General features: G+C 47.4%; 1 protein-coding gene across 10 annotated transcripts in view; it reads right to left on the bottom strand.

Annotated features, from left to right (window-relative positions):
* Window positions 1–1,497: 1,497 nt before the first annotated feature.
* Window positions 1,498–24,651, bottom strand: part of LOC4577473 (CLIP domain-containing serine protease B4-like) — a 196,583-nt gene continuing 173,429 nt past the window's right edge. For 9 of the 10 annotated variants that reach the window (XM_061655434.1, XM_061655435.1, XM_061655436.1 and 6 more), the window contains 2 exons: window positions 2,220–2,616; window positions 1,498–2,159 (listed from right to left, as the gene is read on the bottom strand). In XM_061655434.1, the coding sequence (XP_061511418.1) occupies window positions 1,544–2,159; window positions 2,220–2,616 (1,013 nt within the window). In that variant the 3' untranslated portion in view covers window positions 1,498–1,543. Of the gene's footprint in view, window positions 2,160–2,219; window positions 2,617–2,688; window positions 2,840–24,651 lie in introns of those variants that run through there. The other variant, XM_320219.5, reaches the window with a different exon arrangement.

Raw genomic sequence — 24,651 nt, 5'->3', positions numbered from 1 at the left:
GCCTGGAAGGGAAGAGAGAAAAAGAATAAAAAGGGGGATAAAGTAGAAGCATCGAAATAGTTCGTCGTGAAATATGAGAATAAATCAAATCCGGCTCGGAATGCTTGGTCCGTTGCCATCTTGTTTGATCGAATTAATATCACATAAAAGGCCGTAATCCACCAACTGTCAAGTGCAATAAGCCTTGGGAGGAACACACACACACACACACACACACACACACACACACACACACACACACACACACTCAGCCACAGTATCGGTCCACTTAGAGGCGTTCGAAAAGGAATCGCCCACTGTCCCCGAAGCCCCGGAGGGATTCGGCGCCGGGATAGCACGTGCACAGCGTTCCCTTCGGGGGCCCGATGCACACGTGCTCGTGTACGTGAGCATCAAGTGCGTGGCCGGATTCGATGCCGCCTCAATGCCACTCCCGCCATTCCCGCGACTGTCAAGCGCAGCCAAGGGGACACACGACACGTCCTTGATGTTTCTCTCGCCCTTTGGAATACTTTTTTTTGGCCTCCTACTCCCCCTGCGAGGTTCTTTTCTCCCACACAGGAAATCGTTGGTGGCAAATTATCGATGACCCACGACAACGCCGATGACCAGCGACGGTGAGAGCGGAGTTCGGAGCGTAAATTATTCGCTCATGGATGGCGCTGGGCGGCGCTCGGGACACAAGTTTGATTCGTCACACGCCCACCGAAAATGAAATCGATGGCAATTTCCCGTGGGACCCAGGGACCGTCTTTGCTTCTGCTGCTGATATGTGTGTTGGAAGGCGAAAGCCGCAATCTCAGCATCACGGTTACTCGTCCCGGGGGTTGTTTCGCACCTCGGCCACCGGGAAGCCACACAAAAATGTTCAATGCGTTTAAAATTGATCAGCAAACCGATTGGGATCGGCATGTCCTTTGGGAAATTTCAGACCAAAACCAACAAAGCCGCAACCGATTCGGCACACAAACATCGCACACCGAGACACAGATGGTCACAAAGAAACGAGCCTTTCTGCCTGTTTTGAAGTGATGAAATTTTCAGCAAACCTGAAATTGGAATGAAAATTCACTTTTCATGGCTTTTGTTTTTTCGATACATGCCGGTCGGAAAACCGTCGAATTCCCCAGGTGTGTTTGTGCTGGAACAAAGTGGCAACTCTCTGGTGATGGTGAAAAACCAATTTTACCTTTTCAGCGTAACTTCCACACAAGCAGCAGGTTCCCCGTCGTGTCATGTTTTCATCGCACGCGGAAAGCGGAGGAGATTCAATCAAAGCTCATTTCCGACGCAATTTGAGTGTGTCGCGTGTCACGCTGCAAATCTACAAATCCTTACATCGGGGAATCGATGGAAGAAATTCTATCAAAATTCACACAGACGCTGGTGGAGCTTTGATGTCTTCAGAGCACATCTCAAGCAGGTGATTCCAGAAAGACTTTTGAAGAGGTTACAAAAGGGTTTTGTGACTTCGGCATCAAAAACTGTACTCGAACCTTTGAATCACGGCAGTTAACCTTTAATCGCAACGAGCTTACATGACTTAATTCTCAAACTCCACCATATGACCTACGATCCAGTCGTAGAACTTATCCACGCGCGTGTAAACAGCCGGGATGCCGCTGCCACACCTTTGCGGCCCGAAACTCACAACTCCAACAACATAGTGCAGCGTTTTCATCGTCTTCATCAGCGGACCGCCGGAATCTCCATTACAAGTGTCCTTCCCCGGAGTTCCCATCGCACAGAACTGTGTCTCGGTGAGCGGAACCTTCACCCGCCTTTGGTACGTCTCGTTGCAAGACTGCAGATCGAACAGATCCAGCGGTACGTACAGCTTAAAGCGACTTCCAGAAGCTGTTTCCGTTCGGCCCCATCCAGCGGCCCACATGCTGCCAAAGTACAGCTTCTCTTTGTTCGGTGTGCCCGGCTCGGGCAGGCAGATAGGCTTTACGAAGTCGTTGTACTTCGCCGACCCGCTCAATTCGATCAGTGCAATATCATTTTCGCGATCCGCGTGATTTCCGGTGTAACCTTCGTGGATGATGATGCGCTCGTAGTCCAAGTCTTGCACCGGAGATGCACAGGACAGTTCATCATCCAAATCTTCGCAGTCAATTTCGGAATCGGTGTCCCATTCGCCCAGTCGCACTTTGTGTCTGAAAGTAGACATACTCAGATGAACATTTCTAAGCCCAAAACCGCACACAATCACTCACAGCTCAACACCTGCAGGAAGCCGCACGAAACAGTGTGCCGCCGAGAGGACAAACTTCCGGTTCAGCAGTGCCCCTCCACAGGCGAACCGCTTCGTGCCCTTGCGATGGTTGATGTACTGCAGCAACGCCATCCACGGGTACTGATCGATCGACGTGCGCTGTCCACCGACGATACGGTTATCCATCTGCACACCGCAAACCTCATCGTTCACCGAGCCAGTCCGACACGTTAACCCCTTGCGTCGATCGCAAACGTATCGCAGCAGGTATGAGTCATCCTGCTCCGTGCGGGTACTCTTTAGCAGCAGCGTCAGATACTTTGGATCGTTCTTGAAGTGCACACAGCGTCCGAAATTTCCTTCCACCCGACAGATAGCGCCTGGAGTGACGTCCGTTTCTGGAGATTTAAAAGCAAATGGTTTCAATTAACAAAACTTGATTAGTTACATGGTAACACCGTACACCAGACCTAAGGTAAGAGCTTGCTGGGCAAGATACAAAACGATAGCGAATAACTGTACTGAGCGGAACATATTGGCTGTAAAGTAGAACAATGACTGAGGTGCAAAACGCCCTGAATTTGATGCTAAGGCGAAGCGGCACGCAAAAATTCAAACAATCTGGGGTAAGTGATAAGAGTCGGTGCTCTTTCTGTGTGATTGTAAGACGGTTCGCTCCGGATTGCATAATGGTTGAAATTAAGTTTAAAATTGGACAAAAATCATTGTGCAAAGAAAGTTTCAATATTGTCGCTGGAGATGCTTGTGTCGTTTGGTACCAACTTAGCATTTCAAAATAAATACGAAGCAAAGTTTAACTCGTACAACATACCATAGTTTGATTGTTACTTTGTTTTAACTCAGCAAAGGTCATCCGTTGCTGTGTGGATTGATAATATACCGGCAATGATTCAAGATCACTTGATGATCGTGACCTCCTTTTTGGTTTCCTCAATTCATTAGCAGAAGAAAGTGTGATGCGTTTTGTTTATTTATTTTGCATATTTTGTAGAATCGACCAATAAAAACAAATACACACACACTATTTCACAGAGCGCTGTTCTTACCAAACTCTCAAATGAATAGATTTGTAGCCTCTCGTTGCCGCTTCCAACCTGTGGTATGTTCTGTCCAACCACTCAAGCCTTAAGTACCAACAAAAACAAGCTCGTATTTATTAGCGCAAATCCATCTATTCATAAGCAGATCTTCCGTTCCGATCCGTACAACGGCATGTAGAAAATAATGAATGAGACCCATACTCGAACGAAGGCCCCAACGTCCCGAAAAAGGCAAACGAAACGGAACGGTCCAATGGCGAAAATTCGTTCCAGGGAGAAACACAAATGTAGAACATTCCCACAAATGCCCGTGTGCATTCGTTTCTTTCGTTCGTCCGTGCCACTGTCGAAGCGCAGCAAAAACAACAACTGCCGGAAAGATTAAAACACGACCGATGAGACTGCTGGGAATCAATTTGATGCTCCACCAGCATGCAAAAAGGCTTTGCAGGCCCCACTGCCAGTTGCAGGCAGTGCGTAGAAGCGCAACCCTCTTGTAGAACCATTTCGGTAGCACCAGCTCTGTCTCCGAACGGGGGAAGCGTTATTCAATTGATCTGGATAATAAATGTAAATCTATTTGCGAAAGGACATGGCTTCGAGCTCGGTGGAACGGGACGTCTCCTTCACCCTTTGGTCTGCGTACGCAAATGACGCTTGCCCGACCGCCGGAACGCAAAGAGTAAACGCAAAAATTAGTGAAAATCCCTGTGTTCACTACCGTGCGGGTCGGTCGGGATGCGTTTGTCGTAGCGTGCAGGAAATGCGAAGCACAAAATGCGGGGCGAGCGAAGGACACGATGAATGACTCCCGGTCGCGCCGTGCGACAGGTGAATTGCAATTAATTTATTCTAAAATAGACAAACAGCTTCTCTTCTGTGTGTGTGTGTTTGTGTTGGAGCAAAAAAGGGTGGAACCTGTCCAACTATTCCCTGGCAGTCACGTCACGACAACTGCTGATGCCGGAGCTTTTGCTGCTTTCGCCAACCTTGTTGCTTCGCTTGATCGGCGGAGAATTAATAGGTATTTAAATGGATTCCTTATTACCGACTGCCAAGAGATGCGCCTCGGAAAAGGTGCATCACACAAGTACTGCCGCCTTAGCAGTCGGCAACATTTTAATGGTCGGACTCGGAGGGAGGTGTTTTGGCGGATGGTGTGCAGCCGAGGGTTTGGGGTAAATTAGTTCGTCTCCGCGGCTTGCTGTACGCGCTGTCAGTGACGCCCCGTTCAGGAGTCAGTTCCGATGCGCACATTTTGACAGGCGAATGGTACAAACATTGGCTTGAGTCTTGTTTTTTTTTTTGTCCGTGCAGCGTGAATAATTATTGGAATAAGTTTTCACGAGCGTACAAGAAAAACCGATCGGCTGGTGAGTGCGCTGAGAGCTACTCCGGGGATAGTCCGGGGCGGTACTATGGATCGGTGAACTTTTTGGTGTCTTGAGTAACTCCCCGTACCGATTTCTCATTAGGCATGCAAAGACATTTACAGAAACGTGCAGCCGGGATGCAAACGAACGGTGGACAGGAAAGTAAGGAGCAAAATGGGTGGAGATTTAACCAACAAGAAGCGTTTGACTTTTAGACACAGGCTCAGTATTTGCATTGCATTTGTGTCAGATCTCCAAAGGTTTTATACAGAAGTTGTAGTTATGCAGTAAAAATACCAAAAATGTAATAAAATTCCCATAAATCTACCACCACTTTTTGGAAATGACCAATACTCATTTCTTCCCTTACTATTTCTGATCCATGGGAACAGAAACTCCCCCATCGTCAGCAATCGATTGCATAAACGGCAGATGAGTATGAAAAACACATCGAACCCCACTGCAAACGTGCATCATCCCTTCAATCCAATCCTGCTCCATTCTCCGCTCTCCGTTATCGTGATGGACAATGTTGTTCCATCCCAGACACACTTCGCTTTCTACACGTTTAATCGCTTCCCCCGCCGTTCAAGCACGCCATCTTCCCATAAGGTGTTGCGCCGTCCACTTAGCGCAGCGTGGCGAGGGAAATTCCTGCACCGATCGATGGCCAGACCCAGAAGAAAAGTAACTGGCGCATCCTTCACGATCGATCACTCGGCGTCCCATCGAAAACAAAAGCCCTTCCCCCGGTTCAATGACGTCTTTGCATGTTCGCGCCATCTGGCATCTGAGCTCGAGAGGGTAGCTTGGAAGCGAAATGTGATCGGCCCCGTCCGCCAGAGCGAGAGAGACAGCGACGAAAATCAATCACCATTTGAAACGGTTTTTAATTAAACAATTTATCAGATTTATGTAATTCACCGCTCCTCACACACACACACACCCGATCCACATAGTGGAGTTAAGCGAGGAAAGGAGCGGGCGATGCATATTAAGTTAGCCAAAGTGGCCAACATTAAGAAACGATCAGTCAAAAGCCAGAACGCACCGAAAGCGATCGACCCGAAACAAGAGTGAAAATGCGCTGCCCCGAAACGCGGCCCAAGACACTTGAACTATGGGCACGTCGTTTGCGGCGTCTTTTAATGCTAAACGCGTCCCGCCTGTTCTCCCGCACCGTCGCTCGAGATGGCCAATAATGTACGCGGCGTTGCGGCGAGTCGTGAGATGGGCGCGCGAGCGCTCGCCTGCTCGCGCAAAAATGCCTCGCGACGATTGCGGCCATGACGCAACGGCATTGGAAGGAAGGGCGAAGGCGAAAAAAAAAACGTTAAAAGGGAAGTAAATTGATCTGTCTGGAGATTTTTCGAGTGCTGTCTCGAGGATTAATGTTTTGCTCTTATTGTTGTTGCCTGATATCGCTAAGTGTTGTTGGTCAGGGAGCGGGGCTTGTATTTTTTTTTTGGGTTCCATGTACGTCTTCCCTCGCGCTCAGTCTTTCATATTTTTATGATGCTTTTTAAATATTTCAGTTTCATTTTTTCTTTTCCAAGGGGACACGCTCGCGGTTCTTTTTTGTTTATTGGTTGCTTGCGCTAGCAATCGGTTAGAGAGTGTGACTAATTGAAATGTTATTCAATCGAGTAGAGATTGACATGTCTCCGATGGGGTTGTCGGTGCGTCGGATCGGTACGCTTTCGTAACGGGAGATTTTTAAAGAAATCGAACGATAATCCTAATTTGAATGTTTTTAAACGCTTAAAGATTACTTGTTGATTGGATTAGAGATTGACGAAGAAAATTTATATTCTTTTTGTTATAAATTTAATGTTTTTTTTAAATGATATGCTAACAAAATATAATAATAAACCAATATAAGAACCCACAATCGAATATTTCTTCCGATTTTCCAGCATCCCGCAGCAATCGCATTCCAACCATTCAAACACTTTCCCAACAACACCCAAATTAACCTCAATGAAATTGGATCAATTGTTGGACCGTTTGTCGCGCGTGGTAAACCCTTTCATTCTTCTCATTCGTACTCGTAACGTTGACGCAGGGATAAGGTGTTCTATTCCATCACGCGCAACCTGTGCAAGTCGCTCGCGCCCAAAACGGGGTAAAGTAAACCCGAAAATAGCTCAAATTGGTGTTTAGTGGAATGATGACTGAACGCTGGTTGCGTTATCCTCTGTTCTCTCGCTGCCAGATTTGATTCCTCTCGGAATTTACACGCACTCGGAACCCGGTGTATGTGTGCTTGTTTTGTTCTTTCAGCATAATGTACGGTGCCCGGTGTGGCCCATTCAAGTGACCGAAGCAAATTGTGCTTTTGAAGTTAGATTTGTTCGCATCATCGGCCCTTCATCAGCTGGAGTGTGTTTTCGCCCGGGGAAGGGTGGAAGGCCGGGCATGACGGGGGCTCCCATTTAGCAGCGCCCATTCAACACACCAGCACCAGCACAGTTGAAATCTGTTCTTTCCGCCCTTGGTGATGGATCTTATTTTGCCTTGCCCGGCTGTTGCGTCCTATTACGTAGCGCGCTGCAAGATGATCACATCATCTTCCTTAAAACCTATCCACAACAGTACACAAAAGCAGAAAAGGGAGAGAGAGAGTATCTTAAACCCCTCTTCAATTCATAGGCATCCGACAAACAACAAAAAAACGATCATTCTTTGGCCAGTGTTGTTACTTTGGAGGAGACGCAGCGGAAAAAGGGGGGGGAACCATAGCAAAGGTACGAAATAACTCTATTAACGGGCTTGCAGCCAAACGAAAACGGGGTGTAAAAGTGCTGCGAGTCCAATTTCGATTTGATTTGGCCGAGGCTTTTTTTCAGCTTCTTTCACCCGGGGCAGGGAAGTTTGCTGCAGGAAGGAGAGTAACAACTGTCCGATGAATTATGCACGGCTTAAAGCGATATGAAAATTTCTTTCACTGCTTTCTGTACAATTATTTCCCTTCGGCTTATGGGGGCCTTCACAGATAGGACGGAGCATAATAGAACAAATTTGAGGTTCGAATGCTAATGTCAGCGTCTAAAGGATGAGAATGGTTTGATGTGGTTTCGGCTACAGATGGGCACTTTAATTTAGGTCATTTTGCAGAAGTTGATAGACGTACTACAATACAGGTCGAGCTGAAAGGTAGACTAGATTAAGCTGAACAGGAGAGCAAACGATTTAATTTCGACGATTCATTTCCACATCCTATTATACGTTTGACTTTTGTTGTAGAACCAGATGTGCGATAATAAGCGAGAAAACTGTTATTTTTCGTTGTGAGCTTAAAAGCAGCCCAAAATTAGGCCATTTGCGAACATTTTCGCATGCAAAACAGTTCGCACGCGCCCTCCTTTGCGGTGCGGAAAATGTAAAACGAATCGATACAGCGACATAATAACGACCGAGCTGACATTTCCGCCGGCGATTGTTCTTCCCACGGTGGCGTTTCCGATTGCCCCTGCACAGGACATTCGGGCAATCCGCCCCGTGCACCAACCGCGACTAAATGACCCACCCCCCGTCTCCCGCACGAACTCCCGCCAATGGACCGAAACGTAGCCACCGAGTGTGACAAATCATCGTCAAACGTCGTCGTCGGCAGGACACACGGGACACGCCCGAATGCCCGGAAGTGGCTTTGCGTGTGGAAATGACTAGGGAAAGCGTTCGCAACTGGTCTGCATTGTCTTCTCCACCCCACGCTCGACCCGCAACTGAGTCTCAATCGTGCGTCAGTGTCACCGTATGACAGTTGGACTCGATCGCCACTATCTACGTGGTGGTGCGGTACGTTTTAGTCTTCCTAGCTCTAACGGACACGCAGTGCCGGCTTTTTGGTGGATTTTTCTCCGTCGCCCGATAAAATCCGGATGCATTCGATTTCCCCAGGACGACTTTGCTGGGAACGGACGGGGTTCTGCGGAAATGAAAACGTGACTTTCCCGACACTGAGTGTACTGCCGACCGTCGAACGTTGCTAAAATTTCGCCACGCCACGCGAACGGGCTGAGAGGCAAAAAATGCAAGCAAATCGTAAATAAAATGCTGCATCAGCTCAGGAAAGCAAAAAAAAAAACATGCACACATTCAAAGAACATACATACCACGCCATCCTTCGTTGCACTTCCCGAAGGTACTGGAAATTAAACAAACTCATGTCGACAATGACAGCGTCATTCACCACCCTACACAACCCGATCGGCTGTGCGTTTTTTCCCTACCCCATTGTTGGTTTTTTTTTCGGCCACCATGAACAGTCATCGCAAACATAATTGACAGCCAGTGAAAATGTGACAAATTGCTTGACGAACTTGCCGAACGGGGCAGAAGGACGGGTGGCTTGTGCTGTGCTGACAATTGAACGGCGAGAAAGAGACCTCGAGCGGGATTGAGGCTGATCTGATGGTTACCAGTAATTACGGGATAAATGCAGTGCATTGATTTTGGCAATTTTCGCCGCTGCATAGAAGCGGCAAATCTATTTCCAGACTTTACGGAAGATACGTGAGTTCGTGTCAATTCTTCGATGGAGTTTCGGGCATAGCGAATAGCAGGGAGGGAGCTTCTCTAACCCATTGCTTTGATTTTCCGTAATGATTATTATGCTCAGCAAATCCCTCTATTTATGTGCATTTATGAAACAACCGATTCTAGTTCATTGCATTCAAACGGTGTACGTTTGCATTAACAACATGAAATGTAATCCACGAGAGAGATAAAACGCAATAATAATTTGATCCCCGCTAACGGGAATTAAGGCTTTTTCCACACATGAGCCCGTAATGAAGTGTAAAAATAATAATTAAAACATGCGGAATAGTACAAAGGCTTACGCGAAAAACCACAAATGTATTCGTCGTGTTGCATCGTTGCACGGTTCATTTGGTCGGAAAATGGAAATTAGTGGAAATGAGGCACAGCAATTGATAAATGAAATGAAAATACGCGGTTCATCGGTGATTGATTATATATTTTTGAGAAAAGTATTCAAATATCAAATTTATCGGTAATATAATCGAGCGATAAACACAATTGTACAACATTGTATTTACAGCAATTTGTACCTTAAAATGTTTACCGCACACACCTTTGATTCGCTCATAATGCGACTACCGAAACGGACTAAAGATCACTCCGACTCAATCCACTATACCCTTTGCCCGGCCGGTGTAGGAATGTTAAAAGCCCTTTTGTTCTCGTCTCACTTAAAATGGCAACGTGCTCACGAAGCAAGAACCGCCAACCGCCAAGAAGGAAGCCAACGAGCATAATTCCTTTACCAAGTCACCTCTGCAATGATTAGGCAAATTGATTTCCATTCTTCAAACGCTTTAAACTTTCAATCATCCGGTGCCGCTGCCAATGCTTGCGGCTTTGCGATTGTTTGCGAAGAATTCACCGGCCAAAGGGTGCATTTTGTTGCGGGCAGGGGGGCAGGGTTTTATATCGATTATTATTGTCCCCGTCGTCCGAAACCGCATACCGCGCCGAGTGTGTTGAGTGAGTGCAAATCGCGATCATTTAACCAGCATGAGATGAGATGTGATGGGTGTCTGGCGTTATTTTTTTATTTCGTGTGTCGTTTCAATATGCGATCGACACCTTGCTCACGATCGACAAACGGTTGAGCATTTTTTTTTTGCTTACACCCTACCCTACCTTCTTGTGTGAAATCGATACTCACGATCTGCGGTTTGGAGGTGTTCAAATCATTTGTACGGCACAGTTAATGCCTGTGCCTGCGCATGAACCGACGCTTGACAGACGTTCAGGAGAAGGAACAGAGCTTCAAAGACACCCAACATTTTCTCACCCGCAAAACCCGGTGTGAGTCACTGGTTTGATGGTAAAGATCGTAGACAGCAAGCATATAAAAAACAGATCCCATCAGGCGATTTCTATGTGTACTTTCGGCCACCGCAGCTCGGGTTTTGGTAGTGGAAAATACCTCTTAAAAACAAAACGACTCCAGATGTCGAAGCACCAAACGGCAAATATAATTTTATGCCAAACGCCGGTACAGGCTCCTCTTGTGTTGTGCTCCCAACCAAACCAAACGCACATATGTACACATGTTACTTGCCCAATGAGTGGCGGGGGAACGAGGGGAAACACTCCCGATTTGCATTGAGATTAAAATGGCATAGACAATGAATCGGAAAATAGCAAAACAAACGCGCGCTCTGTGTGCAAAGAGCTGGGTTCGTCGTTAGGTCGAACTTCCCGTCGGACTCTTGCTCCTCCCCATGGGTGCCTCTTCCCCGGTGCTGGCAGAGCGCGTCTTAGAAAACTAAGCGAGTCAATTTATTCTGAAATCAATTAAGCCGTTTCAGAACAGAAGCGCGATGTTTTTCTTTCGCTTCGCTGTGTTTTTGTGTAAACCGCGTTCGCTTATCTAATGGTGATGGTGATGGTAGGAGGGTGGGTTGGGAGAGGCGGACGATTTCGCGTAAATTTCCATTCCGAGCAGGACTGATTTGTGAGTGTGTGTGGAGTGTGATTTTGTGCTGTCCCTTTTGCGCTGACTTCCCCAGTGGCGTACCACATGGAGGCCGTGGACGGGGTTTCTCGGGGTCTATGGAGCACATGGAAATTGAGTTATTTTTACACAATTAATGTAAGGAATTTTAAAAGCCTTTTCAGCAGTGCTGGGGACACGAGTTAGACGGTTGGTTGGGGAGATAGTTGCAGTAGAGCAGCGAGGAAGCAGCGGCACGATTTGAATTAAGCAACTTGTATTGTACCAGGGTGACATCAGCAAGGCGTTTTAAGAGTTTGTGGAGAATTTGAACGACCAGAAAGTGAAAAGAAGCACCATTTGGGGTTGTTAAGGTTGATGTTTATGGTTAAAGTTTTGGAGTTTTAATTTAAAAATAACATGATCATACTTGGCACAGCATTTGAGAGACTAAATATCGCTTGAATTTGCCTCGGCTGCATGTAAACTCATTCTCACAACCAATTATACCGCTGCCGCTTCTACCGTCATTAGTTATTCATCGTGAAAAGCGTTCGGGCATTGCAAATCGCCACGGTATCGATTCTAGGGAAAACAGAAACCCATAAATATGATGATTTCTCCGTACGGCAATTCATGCAAATTACCATCACTCAGAATAAATTGTATTAATTTAATTAGCAACAATGCGAAAACAATCGAACCCCCGGTCGCTCCCCCAACGGTCCGAAACACTTTCTCTATGTGCACACCCGTTTCATCTTCCTCTCGCTCAGAAGTTAATTTGTTTTGCAAATAATGCACCACCCGTACCGGCAACCATATGGCAGCGAACGAGAAACATTAGAAATTGGTCTTATTTTACGCCCCTGACATTGCGCGGCCCATAAATTGTGAGCCTGCGTCACATTAGCCGTGTGTGTGTGTAAGGGAAATGGGCCACAAATCATGCTTCAGTGAGATCCCGAACACCCGAAGATCAATTCCCTTTTTTGTGAGGTTTGCAAGAATTTTCCACTCGAACGAGCTAATGCGCAAGAGAAATGTGCATTCGCGTACAGTGTCCCATCGCTTCGCTTCTGTCGCGCGTTTGACCATCTTGAAACGATCGGCGGCACTCGAAACTAATATGTCGCTGTGGTTCATTATTCTTCCCCCTTTTTGCAACATCGTAAACTTTCGTTTTATGGCTCTTCCTGCACTCTTGCGATAGTTGAGCGATAAAACTTCTATTGTAATTGAAATTCCCGAACGAACCTACACAATGTTGGCGCATGGTGAGTAATGGACGGTTGGTCCTTCGAACCGGATACCCGTGACACATGAGTGCTTGAGGGCTGGTCAAGGATGAGTCCAAACTGAATGGAAATTTCAAAATTAGCTACGGTAAATTGTTTTGATAACGCTCGGACCTCAACCAACGAGGCCAATCAAACGAGCGATTGAAGCGTGAATACGAGCTTTCATCGTCTTGAAGCGCCCTCGAGGCACTGGATGAAGTATTTGAAAGGTCTCTATTACCCGCCTGATCGGACACGGCCGGAGGAGGTTGACATTGGGTTTGAAATAACAATTATTCAACCCATTGACGCCATCATCGACGTGCTCAACCTCCTTTCGTGGTTGAGTTTCGACAATCGTAACAATCGTCCCCTCAATGCGCCTCAACCCGCAGAAACAATAACGCAAACAGCTCGCAGCCCGATGCAAAAGCTGCGTGGATCGCAAGATGCATAACATTGTTGACCCAGTTACGCCCGTTGCCGAAAAAATTCGCTCGCGCAATCTACCAGCCACGGTACATTTCACCCCCGGGGGCATCTTTGGACCACCGCAGCCTTAACCTCGCGCTCGGAGTCGGTACACGATGCGCCCTTTTCACTGGGAGAGCCTGTTCACAGCGCAACGTAACCGTACACCGGACGCCCCGAAAGGTATTGAGGCGTGAAAATGTTTCCCTTCACCGGACGCCGGATCGGTTCGGGGAAACGGCCTGGGACGCCAGCAGTCTGCAAGTGATATTAATTTGATTGAGTGTGAATAATGCGCCCAGTGCCGTCCGCTTCTTCGAGGCAGGCGGGAGGACGTGTGTTATTGAGCGTTGATTCAAAGAAACGTCTGCCGGAAAACCCGATCCTGGCGAACGGTGGTGTAGATCGCACATGTAAAACGGATTGGACGTGCAAAACACGACACAAACAAGACAGCAGAACGGGGGGACAAAATGCCGAACTGGAAGGATCAAATTTCACCCGACGCCTGGCAGTGGTCCGGCGGCCGAGTGCACATTTTTCACGGACCGTTGACCAAACTCCACAGGATCTTCATTCACAGGAATCGTTTGAAGAGTACATTGATTTTTATGTTCTCTCGTTCTCTCTCTCTCTCTCCCTAATCTCACTGAAGGCTGGTGTGGATCGTGTTCGAAAAGGTTCGAAAGTTGCCGTTTTTTTACTACATTTGTGCCCGTTGGAAGGGTTGTTTTTTGCATCAAAAAGATTGGCAAATGGAATGGAAAGAATGAACAAGGAGAGTCCTTTCCGAGAACATGACGGACGAACTGGACACATTCGTTTTGTAACTAAATTTGATGGATTAGATGGCTCTGTTATGCTAAAGAACTGACAGTCTTACTGATTCGGCGTAGTTGTAAAGAACATTAACAATTTCAACAGTTTAATACACACCAGAAGATGTGAACGACTTTAGTCAAATTTGCCATCCCTGTTGACATACGACAAGATCGGTTGAGTGGTCTGTTTTGTTGACGCTTTTCAGTTACGAACAGATTCGTCCCTGCCCATGTCCCGGCTGATGGACACATACCAGCGCTTTGTGGAGTTCATTTTCACTGCCACTGCAGTTGCCGGAAAGATAAAAGACTGGGAATCAACGTTTTTTATGCCTCGAAACTACAATTTTACCTTCGGTAAAGAAACAATGTTTGACCATTTCCGCGTTGTGTGATTAGACGACCTGGGCGGTCGTTGGTGAACGAGTTCGAGGGCTGTGTTTAATTTTTTAGAAAGCAAGCTTCCTTCCCTCCGAGCTCGATGCGCCTGGTGCATGATTGGGAGTGCAGCTTTTTTGCAACCTACACAGTCCCCATATTCCATCAACCCTTCAAAAGGTTATTCGAGGACCGTTGTTTGAACTGGAGAGGGACTACCAACCCTTTGCCACGGATAGAGCGGATTGATTGGAACCGCGACACAGGTGCATCATCGTGTGCACCGAACGCACAGCACGAGACACACGCGAGACATGTTTGCAATTCCAGCCCGCTGTAACAGCGTCCTGCGTCTGACGCCCGATGCTGGAATTAAATTACTGTTCTGTTTATTTGCTTTTACTCTCGCTCCAATACCGGGGCAGATTGTCTGTGTGTGCGTATGGTTTGCGGCCAGGTCTTCCCTCCGCGCTGGTAATCAAATTTGCGCGTCCAACAGAAATCGCATCACGTCACTCACCAAAGGCAGCGGACGGTTGTGGATCCCGCTTGAAAAATGTGCACTTAATCCTTTTCCAAACGGCCTTCAGCTAAATCGTTTCGCAATCCCAGAGTTAACTGTTGGCGGAGTTATTAGAGGATTTCGTGAAAAGCCGTTTATTTATTCGAACAAACCACCGGGCGGTGTAGCACTCGGGCAGCATTCGTGTGTGTGCATTGGAGAGTATCAATCGTTTATGTTTAATGTTGGTTTGGTGCGTCTGATGGCTGCTGGTGGGGGACGTGTATTCAATTACGCAAAGGATTTACTGGAGATTATGTTTTCAGTTCGCTCGTGAAGGCACGAAATACAAAAACATTTAAGTTTACACACATTTCAGTTTTTTTTTACATTTTAGTTAAAAAATGGCAAATTCCCAAGGACCCAAGAATGGGCAAATAATAGTCCGTTCAAAGTGCGTTATTGTGTTTCATGCCAGTGAAACACGCTGTCCTGCACATCGTGACACGATTCACGCACGCCACACGGTGATAGACAGTTCATTTCACGTCGCAATGGCTTCGGACATCGCTCCGACCCTTTCAGCGAGTCAGTCAGCAAAGATAGACGCGCGGCAGATAATGGCAAGAACTGGACCGTATCCTGGTGCTCGCGAGCTGTCGTTGCTGGTGCCGGTGCTGCTGCTGGGTTGGAAGCGCGCTTGCGATTGCATGTCAAAATGTGAAACCAGTGCTCTGCTAAATGCAAACCCCCATATTCAACACTGCGGTTGGTATGCGGTACCCCCCGCTGGATGGGGAAATAATGATAGAAATTAAAATTTCACTCGATTTCGAATAATTTAAATCACGCTTCCGTTCCCGGACATTCACCGTGGGACTAGCGAAACGAGCTGAGAGACAGAACACGCTCTGAACTACTAGCCTTAACTAGGTTTGCCCCCGGTTGCCCGTCATTTTGTACGCAGCGGGGAAGCCAAACGGCAGCCAAACGATATGTGATAATTGTATGCAAAACTGTGCCTAAGCATGCTGCTTCCATCCGCTTAGCGAGTAGTTTAGATAAAACGTTAAGCGCCGCTGATCTGGCGATAATGCTCCAACCACGCTGTTCTGCATATGAATTTAAACGTTTAATATGTTAAATGCCGTGTTAATGTACGGTTCGCTTTGTATTAGATGGGGCCGGGGTTTCTCTTTTTTTTTGCAACAAACGATGGTATGTTGTTTGCTCCACTTCAAAGCGTTCTTTACAAATCTGCCCGAGTAATAACTACGATTTTGATCATTATCATTACTCTCTTTTATCTCGCATATTAACTGGAAATGAAACAGCACTGGCTGTAAACTTTGATCGTTACATGGCGTAGAAAAGGCATTTTCCATGATTCGAAATGAATAGAATCGAGTGCTTTATAGAGCGCATTCTGTTGATTGATGTATTCACAGAGGAATCTGGATTATGCTTATGAGTTTTTTCATTAAATTCAAATACAGGATAAAATCGCATGCAAACTATCGTTTTGTGAAGCATTAAAAACAAAGTCATAAACAGATATTGCGTTAATTCTCATTAAAATATAGCAAATCAATACTCTTATCGATATCGAAATGCAACATACTTTAGCCATAATGGCACAACTATTTCACCCTGATTCATCGTTTGATGCACGACATGTAAAGTTCCATATCGTACCTTGATGTAATGTTTTGTTCCCGTACATTAAACCGCTAGCGGGACATGGGTAAGGGTTTCCCGCTTACCACTCGAGCGATCGGCGTTTGATCAAAGAGTTGCTAGCGCATTTCTTCCTATTTTTCTCCCTTTCGCTCACTTCCATGTGCCCGCCAGAAGCAAACTTTTGCATGTACTCTCAACCCATTAGCGGCCACCATCAATGCAGTTCACCGAACGCCACCGGGTAGCGGGTGTTCTGAGCTGGCAATTTCAATGATGATAGATTTCCTCGAGACTCGATGCATCCTCCAATTAGCGATTGCAGGAAAATGTACTGCACTCGCTCGGCATGTAGAATTCATTGCAGCGGGCCGGCACACACAAGGACCGGGGGTGTGGTGCATTATTTTATCTGATCTCGATGGGTTCGAGCGGACGGCGCTGTAAATGAGCCGTAACTGCTGCACCATACCTATAATAGTGGAGGATGAAGCTTTGCTTTTATTCCAACCACTAATCCAATCAATGCAGAATGACATTATGTTTGGCCCTTTTTCTCCCATAGAGCTCCAAACAACTCAATCCCGAACCAAAAGCGTGACAATGAGTCGCTCCGGAACGGTGAGCAGTTACCGGGTTCAGCCTTGATTTTATGATGTCTTTTGATGATGCAATCGAGCCGCGAAGGTGCAATAAAACGCACAGGAAGCAACGGGCACGGGAGTAGTACAAAAAAAATTGCATCAATTCCGTGCCTCAACCTCCTCCGCGAGCTTAGCTACTTAGTGGTTGCAATAAATAATAGTCGCAATTGATTTAATCAATCTTTTCTCCCACCTCAATCCACTCGACATGCCTTAACCGGGTAAAATGGGATGCATTCACTCGGGCGACCAAGCGGGCGCGTTTGCTTAGGAGGTGCGGCAAGCGGAACGGTGGTTTTAAAACGATGGAAGAGAGCATTTGCGTGAAAACGATTGGAAACGGTTCGTTTGCCAAGGTGCGGCGATTCGATTTAGTTAAATTGTTTTCTTGACTTTTAGAATGAACCTTTCGCGAGGCGGGAGCGAAGTGTTGCGCCATTTTTTTGTTTGGTGTGTGTTACCTTTTAAAAGGCAAAATTGGTTCAAGCCGAACGAGAGCGAGCAGCAATAATCGAGCGGTAGAGAAAGGATAATAAAGAAAGGAACAAAAAGGAATCAAGCCTCAATCTCGTTAAATGCGCAGCAGAACGATAGAAAATGAGACTCATCGAAAGCGTAATGAGACGCGTTCGGGCCGTTCCTCTTATCTGCTTATCCTACGTTGCGAACCTCGTGGCGGTGGCGGTAGGAGCGGACAACTCAAGGAAATCAAACTTAATTGCATGTCGAACATTGGATCGTGTCAGGATAATCTGTTCTGCATCCCTTTTGCGGGAATCCTTCCCGAGAGCTCAAGACGTTCCGAGATTGTGCGCGCACCAAGTGGCTGTGACAATTAAGGAAGCCAAGCCTCCCACATTCGGTCTGGTACAAGACAAAACGAACAACGTCATTAGATTGCACTCCGGAATGCTGGATACGAACGGGGCACTGGGTGGGAAGCGGAACACTTGACAAGAATGCACGTTAAAAGCCTATTTTCTACTTGCAATTACATCTACAACGGCTTCCGTAGTGTGTGCAGAGAAGGTTTTGCAGGAATAGCTCAAGTGTGTCTGACCTACATACGGGCATGGAAAGTGGGGGCAATATCGTGTACGTTAGAAGAAACTGAAAGACTGGCTGGGAATACGATTTAAAGAGCTATGTCGTTTACTTTAAAAATTGATGATGAAATTTTTATTCCGTATTGTACTACATAATTCAAATAGGTACACAAACTCTCGTTGAACTTCAACAAGAATTCATAGCACTCTTATACAATACGCAAGCTGCCTAAGCTCCGGTTAACATCCATCACTTTAACCGGTCCAGCTTTTCCACTTGCAACGGTCGTAGAGCATCGTGTTTGAATCCTTCCAGCAACGTAAGGAATTAAGTTGTTGAAACCCGTACGAAACGTGCGGTCCTCCAGATGGGACAAAAGGACACACCTAGTGACACACATATGAATTGGATTGCAATTCAAGATATTCTGCACCCCAAAGATGCTTCTCCACTGCTCGTTCTCGGAGACGACAAAACATCCCCGAAGGAGTTGGTCGTAAACACTCGCCCGGACATAAGCTATGCCGTGCCGTCGCAAAGCTTCCTCTGCAGGACATCGTCATCGTGTGTCTGTGAGAAGCTAAAAGTTGGCGCATTAAAATGCAATCACTCTTGGCCTTGCTGCATGTTACGTATGTAGCAATGCGGTTTGCAAGGTGAACATTGCATTCTTGAACCTGATGACGTTGTTTTCAGCAACGTAACGTCCTAATCGAGAGCTGTTTATGATGTGATAAAACCTGAGCCAAGAAGCATCTACAGAAAGCATCCAAAACACGTTACTGAGCAGTGCCGAGCAGATGGTGTTGAATTGTTTTGCGAATCATGCACGGTTTGTTTGGCCTTCAATTAGCCTTCCCTTCACCTGTCATCCCGAACGAATCCTAATAGGTTCGGCGGAGCTAAATTAGACCAAACCTGACGTGGTGTCCTCGGAATGTTCCAGTTTTATTTTTACACAAATGAATGAAACCTATTGTGCTCCAGTTCCACATTCATATTCGACAGCTGCGGCGATCCTAACCTGCCCGAAGAATGCCTGTCCGCCGAGAGTCGCCAATCGCACCACCGGCGTGAGCCACCGGCCACGCCAAGGTCTGCGCATTGCACAATTCGATCGCGCGCGCCCGAGACAACAAAGGATGCCTTTTTTCGCGCTTGTTAGGCCACGCATTCGGCGACTACTCATTTTGCGATAAATGCAATGTTAGAGTTGGTGGTGGTGGTGGTGGTAGCGCAATATCTCAATTTAATCGAGGCCTGCGCGCCACTAAATCGACCCCGTAGCCTTCGTAGCGATTGATCCGCCCCGGGGGAACCAGCCTGACTGGTGGATGATGGTTTTTATGAGCTCTCCTTTTCCTTCGGACTCCCTTTTGGAGCCCCCTCCCCTTGATTAGTCGTGGACACCGTGAGAGGACAATTAATAATGGCTTAAATCGCTCGCCCCGCCCAACCCGAGCCCGACTGTTTGTTTGTTCGCTCATGAGGCTCTATCAGATCTTTGGTAGATCGGCCGTTGCTTTCGATCTTATTTCCCCGCGCGCGATCACGCCCGTGCAGGAGGCTTGAGTAATGTCAAGCGGGAGTAGTAATGTCGCCACTGATTTTTTTGTTGCCCTCCTCTTCTACTGCTGCTCGTGCCATTATTCTGATAGGTGAAGTGAGACACGTTAGGACAGTTAGGGCTGTCATGGTGGCTTGTTTCACCGTGCGCACCGCCGGGTGTGGTTGCTGCTGCGGCTGCATCGATAAAAATTCTTCCAATAAACCGACAGCATTAATCAAACGCTTGCCAAACCGATGTTTATGGTGTGCAGGGCCGACCCCGTTCACGGTGGCCCGGGACAAATCATAAAATAATGGCAATCAGCAAACCGGGACAGGTTCCGCTGGTGAGTTGAGCGAATTGAGCGCGGGACGCAAAGGTTGGCTGGCAGCAGTATGTGAGGGCAGGCTTTAAATTGCCTTAATTCATCCGATATCTTATGATATCAGCGGACATGCTGCTGGCCACTGGAGGGAAACAAAGCCCGGTCGGTTATGGGTTACATTCCGTTGGGAGTTAGGTCGTACTTCGGAATTGAGTGAACCGCCTGCTAACGAGTGGTTGCATTCTTCTCTTCCCGGTTGTTCCTTTCACTCGTTGCAGTGAAGTTGTCTGGTTCTATTTAACCCTTCAGAATGATGTTTTGTGAAGGTTTTACGCTTTACAGAACAGTCTTACAAAAAACCTAATATTTTCCCTGTAGTTCTCTATGTCTATGAACTTTGTTGGCAATCTTCGCTACCGCTACTTCAAAACGTGTTTCTTTTATAGCTTCCCGATGGTGTGGTCCTTAAGATACGATTACAAATTGCGTCCCTCGCAGATAACGTCCTTGCTCACCACTCACATCGTTATCCGTGACAGGTTCCGTGGTACATTTTATGGTACCATTGGCTAATTATAGTTTAACGCTAGCGAGAAACGTAAAAAGCCGCGTGCCTCAACTTTACTTCGCTGACATTCTTCCGCCAGCGTGTGGAAGCGTGGAGGGAAGAAGCGGCCACTCGGACTGGACACAACACACACACAAAAAAGCCCGACCGTCGGAGGACGGGGTGGTTTCAATTTCCATCTGTGCGCACATTCCCGGTGTTGCTATAATCTCGCAAATGCAATGCGCAACTATGCCATTTCTCGGTAAGTAACTCCGGGGCCCGTTTGGAAATAATGAACGAGAGCAATCACTACGCCAGGGTTTTGTTTTTTTTGTGTGTGTGCTATGCTCGTTACACCAACTGCACTATGCTCGCCCAGGAAGAGTGCATTCAATCCGTCCCCGAAAAGTTCTCCCACCGTTTCCCTGCATCCACCAGCAAAAAGGTTCGTTGTACCGTTCGTGGCGGCCGGTTGCGTGCAGTGACCGCGGAGAGGCCCCGGGAGTGAACCGTATATCCGACTTTAATTCCTTAATTTATTGGCTTAAAATCGAATTTCGTAAGCGATAGCACGGCGGCCACGGCAGCCTGCCAGCTTCTGGTTCGAGATGGAAATGGAAAATAGCTTCGGGGAATGCGTCTTTTTTTTGCTGCTGTTGTTGCGACTCTTGTTTATTTCGTTTCGCTCGCTCACTTCAATTCTCTACGGTGCCGTCACTGGTGTGGCTTCGTTCTGGGTACTTGAGCAATTTTATTTCACCCGTTTTCTTGCCACTCGCTCCGTCTCGTTCTTGGCGCAGGGCATTCGTATCTCATTTTTTCGCCCTCGTCGCCACTTAAATCCCACCCTGCGGTCGGTCCCAGTTGGAGTGCTCTGGTATTTCGGTGCGCACGATAGCGCGTTTTATTCAAATTAATCTAGATATTTTTGCAACTGCACACGCGGATTTGAAGCCTTTGCTGGCCGCTCCCGGGGGGAAAGAGGGAGCCCGAGTAAAGGAGCTCATGCGCTGTTGATGTTTGTTTATGCCACCAGGTTGAGCAAAGGGGCGCACACTGCGACTGGGAGATATTTTTTTGTTTTCTCCGCAATCCTGTAACCTGCAGTACGGCCTTACCTCGTTAACGCCCCGTTTCCTTCCTTCTTTGAAACGCACACAGCATGTGTGTGTGTCTTCAAAAAACAAGACACGCTACAAAGAGGCTTCAATTTTGCTCGCGGATGCAAAAATCCCATAGTGGAGGTAAAAAGCATCCCAAACAAAAAAAGAAATACACATAACTGCAACGATCGATGGATTGGGCTCACCACGGAACTAAAAAACAAGAAACGAAACGGGGGGGGGGCAGTAAAGCCGAACAAATAAAACTACCGATTTGCGTTCGCGCGCACGCCTTAAAGCGAACGCTTAGTAAGCCACGACGACGCCACACGCAGCCCCTGCTGACGGTGGATTGCGAAAAGGTTGGAAGACGGGTTCGTCGCCTGCCGCGCTTGATCGTTGTACCGCGATGAGAAGTCTTTCGTTTTTATTTCGCACCGGTAGGAGCTTTTTTTGTTCTTCCTTCTGTTGCGTTTTGTTGCCTCCTGGGAGCGCTTTTGATCGCACACGATAGTGTGTGCCTTGGTGGTGCTGTGCTGTTCGCTGCTCAGTTCCCGAAACCCATCGACAGGTCCGTTTAATCCGCGGCGCTGCTGCTGCCGTTTCATTCGGAATGGCAGGAAGGATTGGGTTTGTCTTCACTCGCGCGCACTCTGCACTCCCCCGTGCAGCGGCCGAGGCCTAGCATGTGTGTGTGCGTCTGTGCTTGTGATTGTTATGGAAATGTGCTTTAAACACCCGGCGCAAAGCTGTCAGAGCCCGCGAAAGCCAACAATCCTGCGTAAGCACGTAGATCTCTCAACCACCGTTCGGCAAGATGGGCGCACAGGATGGGCCCGCGTATCATTCCTTATTCAAAGTAGCAGCACAATTTTTCAGCATTACCGCCAGTCGTTTCACCTTCCAGCTTCCTACGTGAGCTTGGTGCTGCGGAGGGGATAGCAACCGCATCGGACTGGATTTTGTTTTTATCGTTATCCCCCTTATTCCCTTACACGCGTTTTTGCTCTGCTCAATCAGAACGCAATGGCGCAAGGCTTCGTTCGCGAGGTGCCAATCTCATGGCGTGGTGTATTGCGAGGCTGCAAAAAAAGGCAATGTTCCCTGTGCAGCCCTGCGTCTGGTGCGTCGGTGAGTGATGATGGCGTTGATCGCGAGGAGCAAAGAACTGCGCGGGCAGCGCAGAAGAAACAACGGCACCCGCCAGAGAGAGAGAGAGGGCAGCAACCAGTCAAGAATCTGAAACCCGGTAATAAAGATATTATCGCTCGGAAAGAGCCTATATTTATTGTTGATCGTTTCGTTTCGTTTGAAATTTATACCGTACTTTCAACCCGTGGCTAAGTAGAACTATTGCTGCTCTAGACAGCGGTTGGTGGTTGCTTCGTACCGTACTGGTGTGCAAGGGCACGGGCCATATCCGTGTGTGAGTGTGTGTGTGTGTCTGTGCATTCAGTGCACCATTTAATGGACGGTACGGTTTTGCGTAGGACGCGAACTACTCGCATTGCAGCTTAAGATCGATGAAGTACTAATGATTTGCCATTTTGCAACGCACCTACGAGAGTGCAGCGAGCGAACGAGACGTCGTTTGCTAGAAAAGTGAAGAGATCGGTGTCGTGAACCCTTAAGGGAGCAGTGCGCAGGTTGATTGCGTACAGTTTGTCGCTTAATTATCTGATTTATATTATTATTTCGTTAAAGTTGCTCGATAGAAGTGGTATTGACTGACTAGTTTAAGATTTATTTTCTATAAAATTATTTATCATTTTAAATTCGCTAGGATTGTACTGATTGTTAAGAATCTAAAAATATATCCTATATTAGTTCTTTCCACAGAATTAAAATATTCCATCAAAATTCTACACTGACTCCGTTGAGGTTGGTTTTGCTCATGTTGAACGCTTTCCTCTCCCCATACGAAACTGATGCTAAAATCTCACGGCTCTGGCCCGTCAAAGGTGTGCCCGGGTGGTGACAGGGCACAAAAGCCTGCTAACAAATTGATCTTACACTTGAGCTCATTATTCCCCCGATGGGTCGGCATTAATAACTGCGCGTCGGTCGGGCTTGCTCGGACTCGCTCGCTCGGACCTCGGGCGGTGGTTCTGGGTTCTAAAGTGCACACGCGGCCAGCATGCTTTTCGCACCATTCCCCTTGGGGGCTCGAATTTTGACGATGGGTCCGCCGCAGCCAAAGCCATCTCGTTTCGCATTGTGAAATGTCCCCCCCGGGGAGGTGAACTTTTACGAGCGCGCCAGTTGCCAAGTGTCCTTTTTCTCACACAAACGCACCGGTGATGGCCTCGGAGCAGCTTTGGCTTAAGGGACAGCGCTGTGATACACCTTTTGCTGCCTGGACAGCTTATTAGCCGGACAGATTTAACGATTCATTTGCAGGCATCCCGTGGGGCAATTGTTTGATTTGAGGCGAACAAAAATATCCACCATGTGAAACAGGTCTGTCCTGCGCTCCTGCTCCCAATTAGTTCGCAAACGGGAGAAGTGTTCATGTGCTTGTGTGGAGCGGCGCCAGCCCAGTAGCGTGGCAAATTAATGGCCTTCAAAAAGTAAAGCAATTTAGAGGAGCAAAACACAGAAAGAGGAGTTTGTTTGGAATGTTTGCAGTGAACAGAACAAAATATAATTGTTGCGACGGTGGCTGGAATCAAATGGTCCCGAGCGAGCTCTAACAAAGTCAAAGTGGACAAAGCAAACCGGCAATAATGATAATATTAATACCAGACGGCGGATAAAGCTGCAATCGCTCAAAATCGTTCGCTTTTGCCTCGCGGGGCAGCTAAATGAGACATCGGGCTAAACAATTTCCCAACGATGTGGAGTACCATTTGGGGACTTTTGGAAGTAGTAGCAGCAGCAGCCCCCATGCTGAGCGATGTGGGGCCTGCTTTGCATAATCGTGTGCATACGGTCGGGCGGACAGAAAATTAAGCCTGCAACACAACTGCACACAACTGCAGCGTTTGGGGCGTTATTCGCGTTCAACCGAGAGTGAGAGCGGTTAGTCACAAACGGCAGCCAACTGCCAAGACTGCCATAGTTCCACCGTCGGTAAAGATCAATCGAAGACGGCAAGAAACGTGAAAAATGCGCGCACGGCGAGGCAAACAGGACAAACGCAAGCAGCTCGCGTATTAGCCACGCTTGGTACGCCCCCTC

Source organism: Anopheles gambiae, chromosome 3, assembly GCF_943734735.2.
Source record: "Anopheles gambiae chromosome 3, idAnoGambNW_F1_1, whole genome shotgun sequence".
Lineage (NCBI taxonomy): Eukaryota > Metazoa > Arthropoda > Insecta > Diptera > Culicidae > Anopheles > Anopheles gambiae.
The sequence above is the reverse complement of the archived record's forward strand: the minus strand, read 5'-3'. Positions and strand labels throughout refer to the sequence as shown.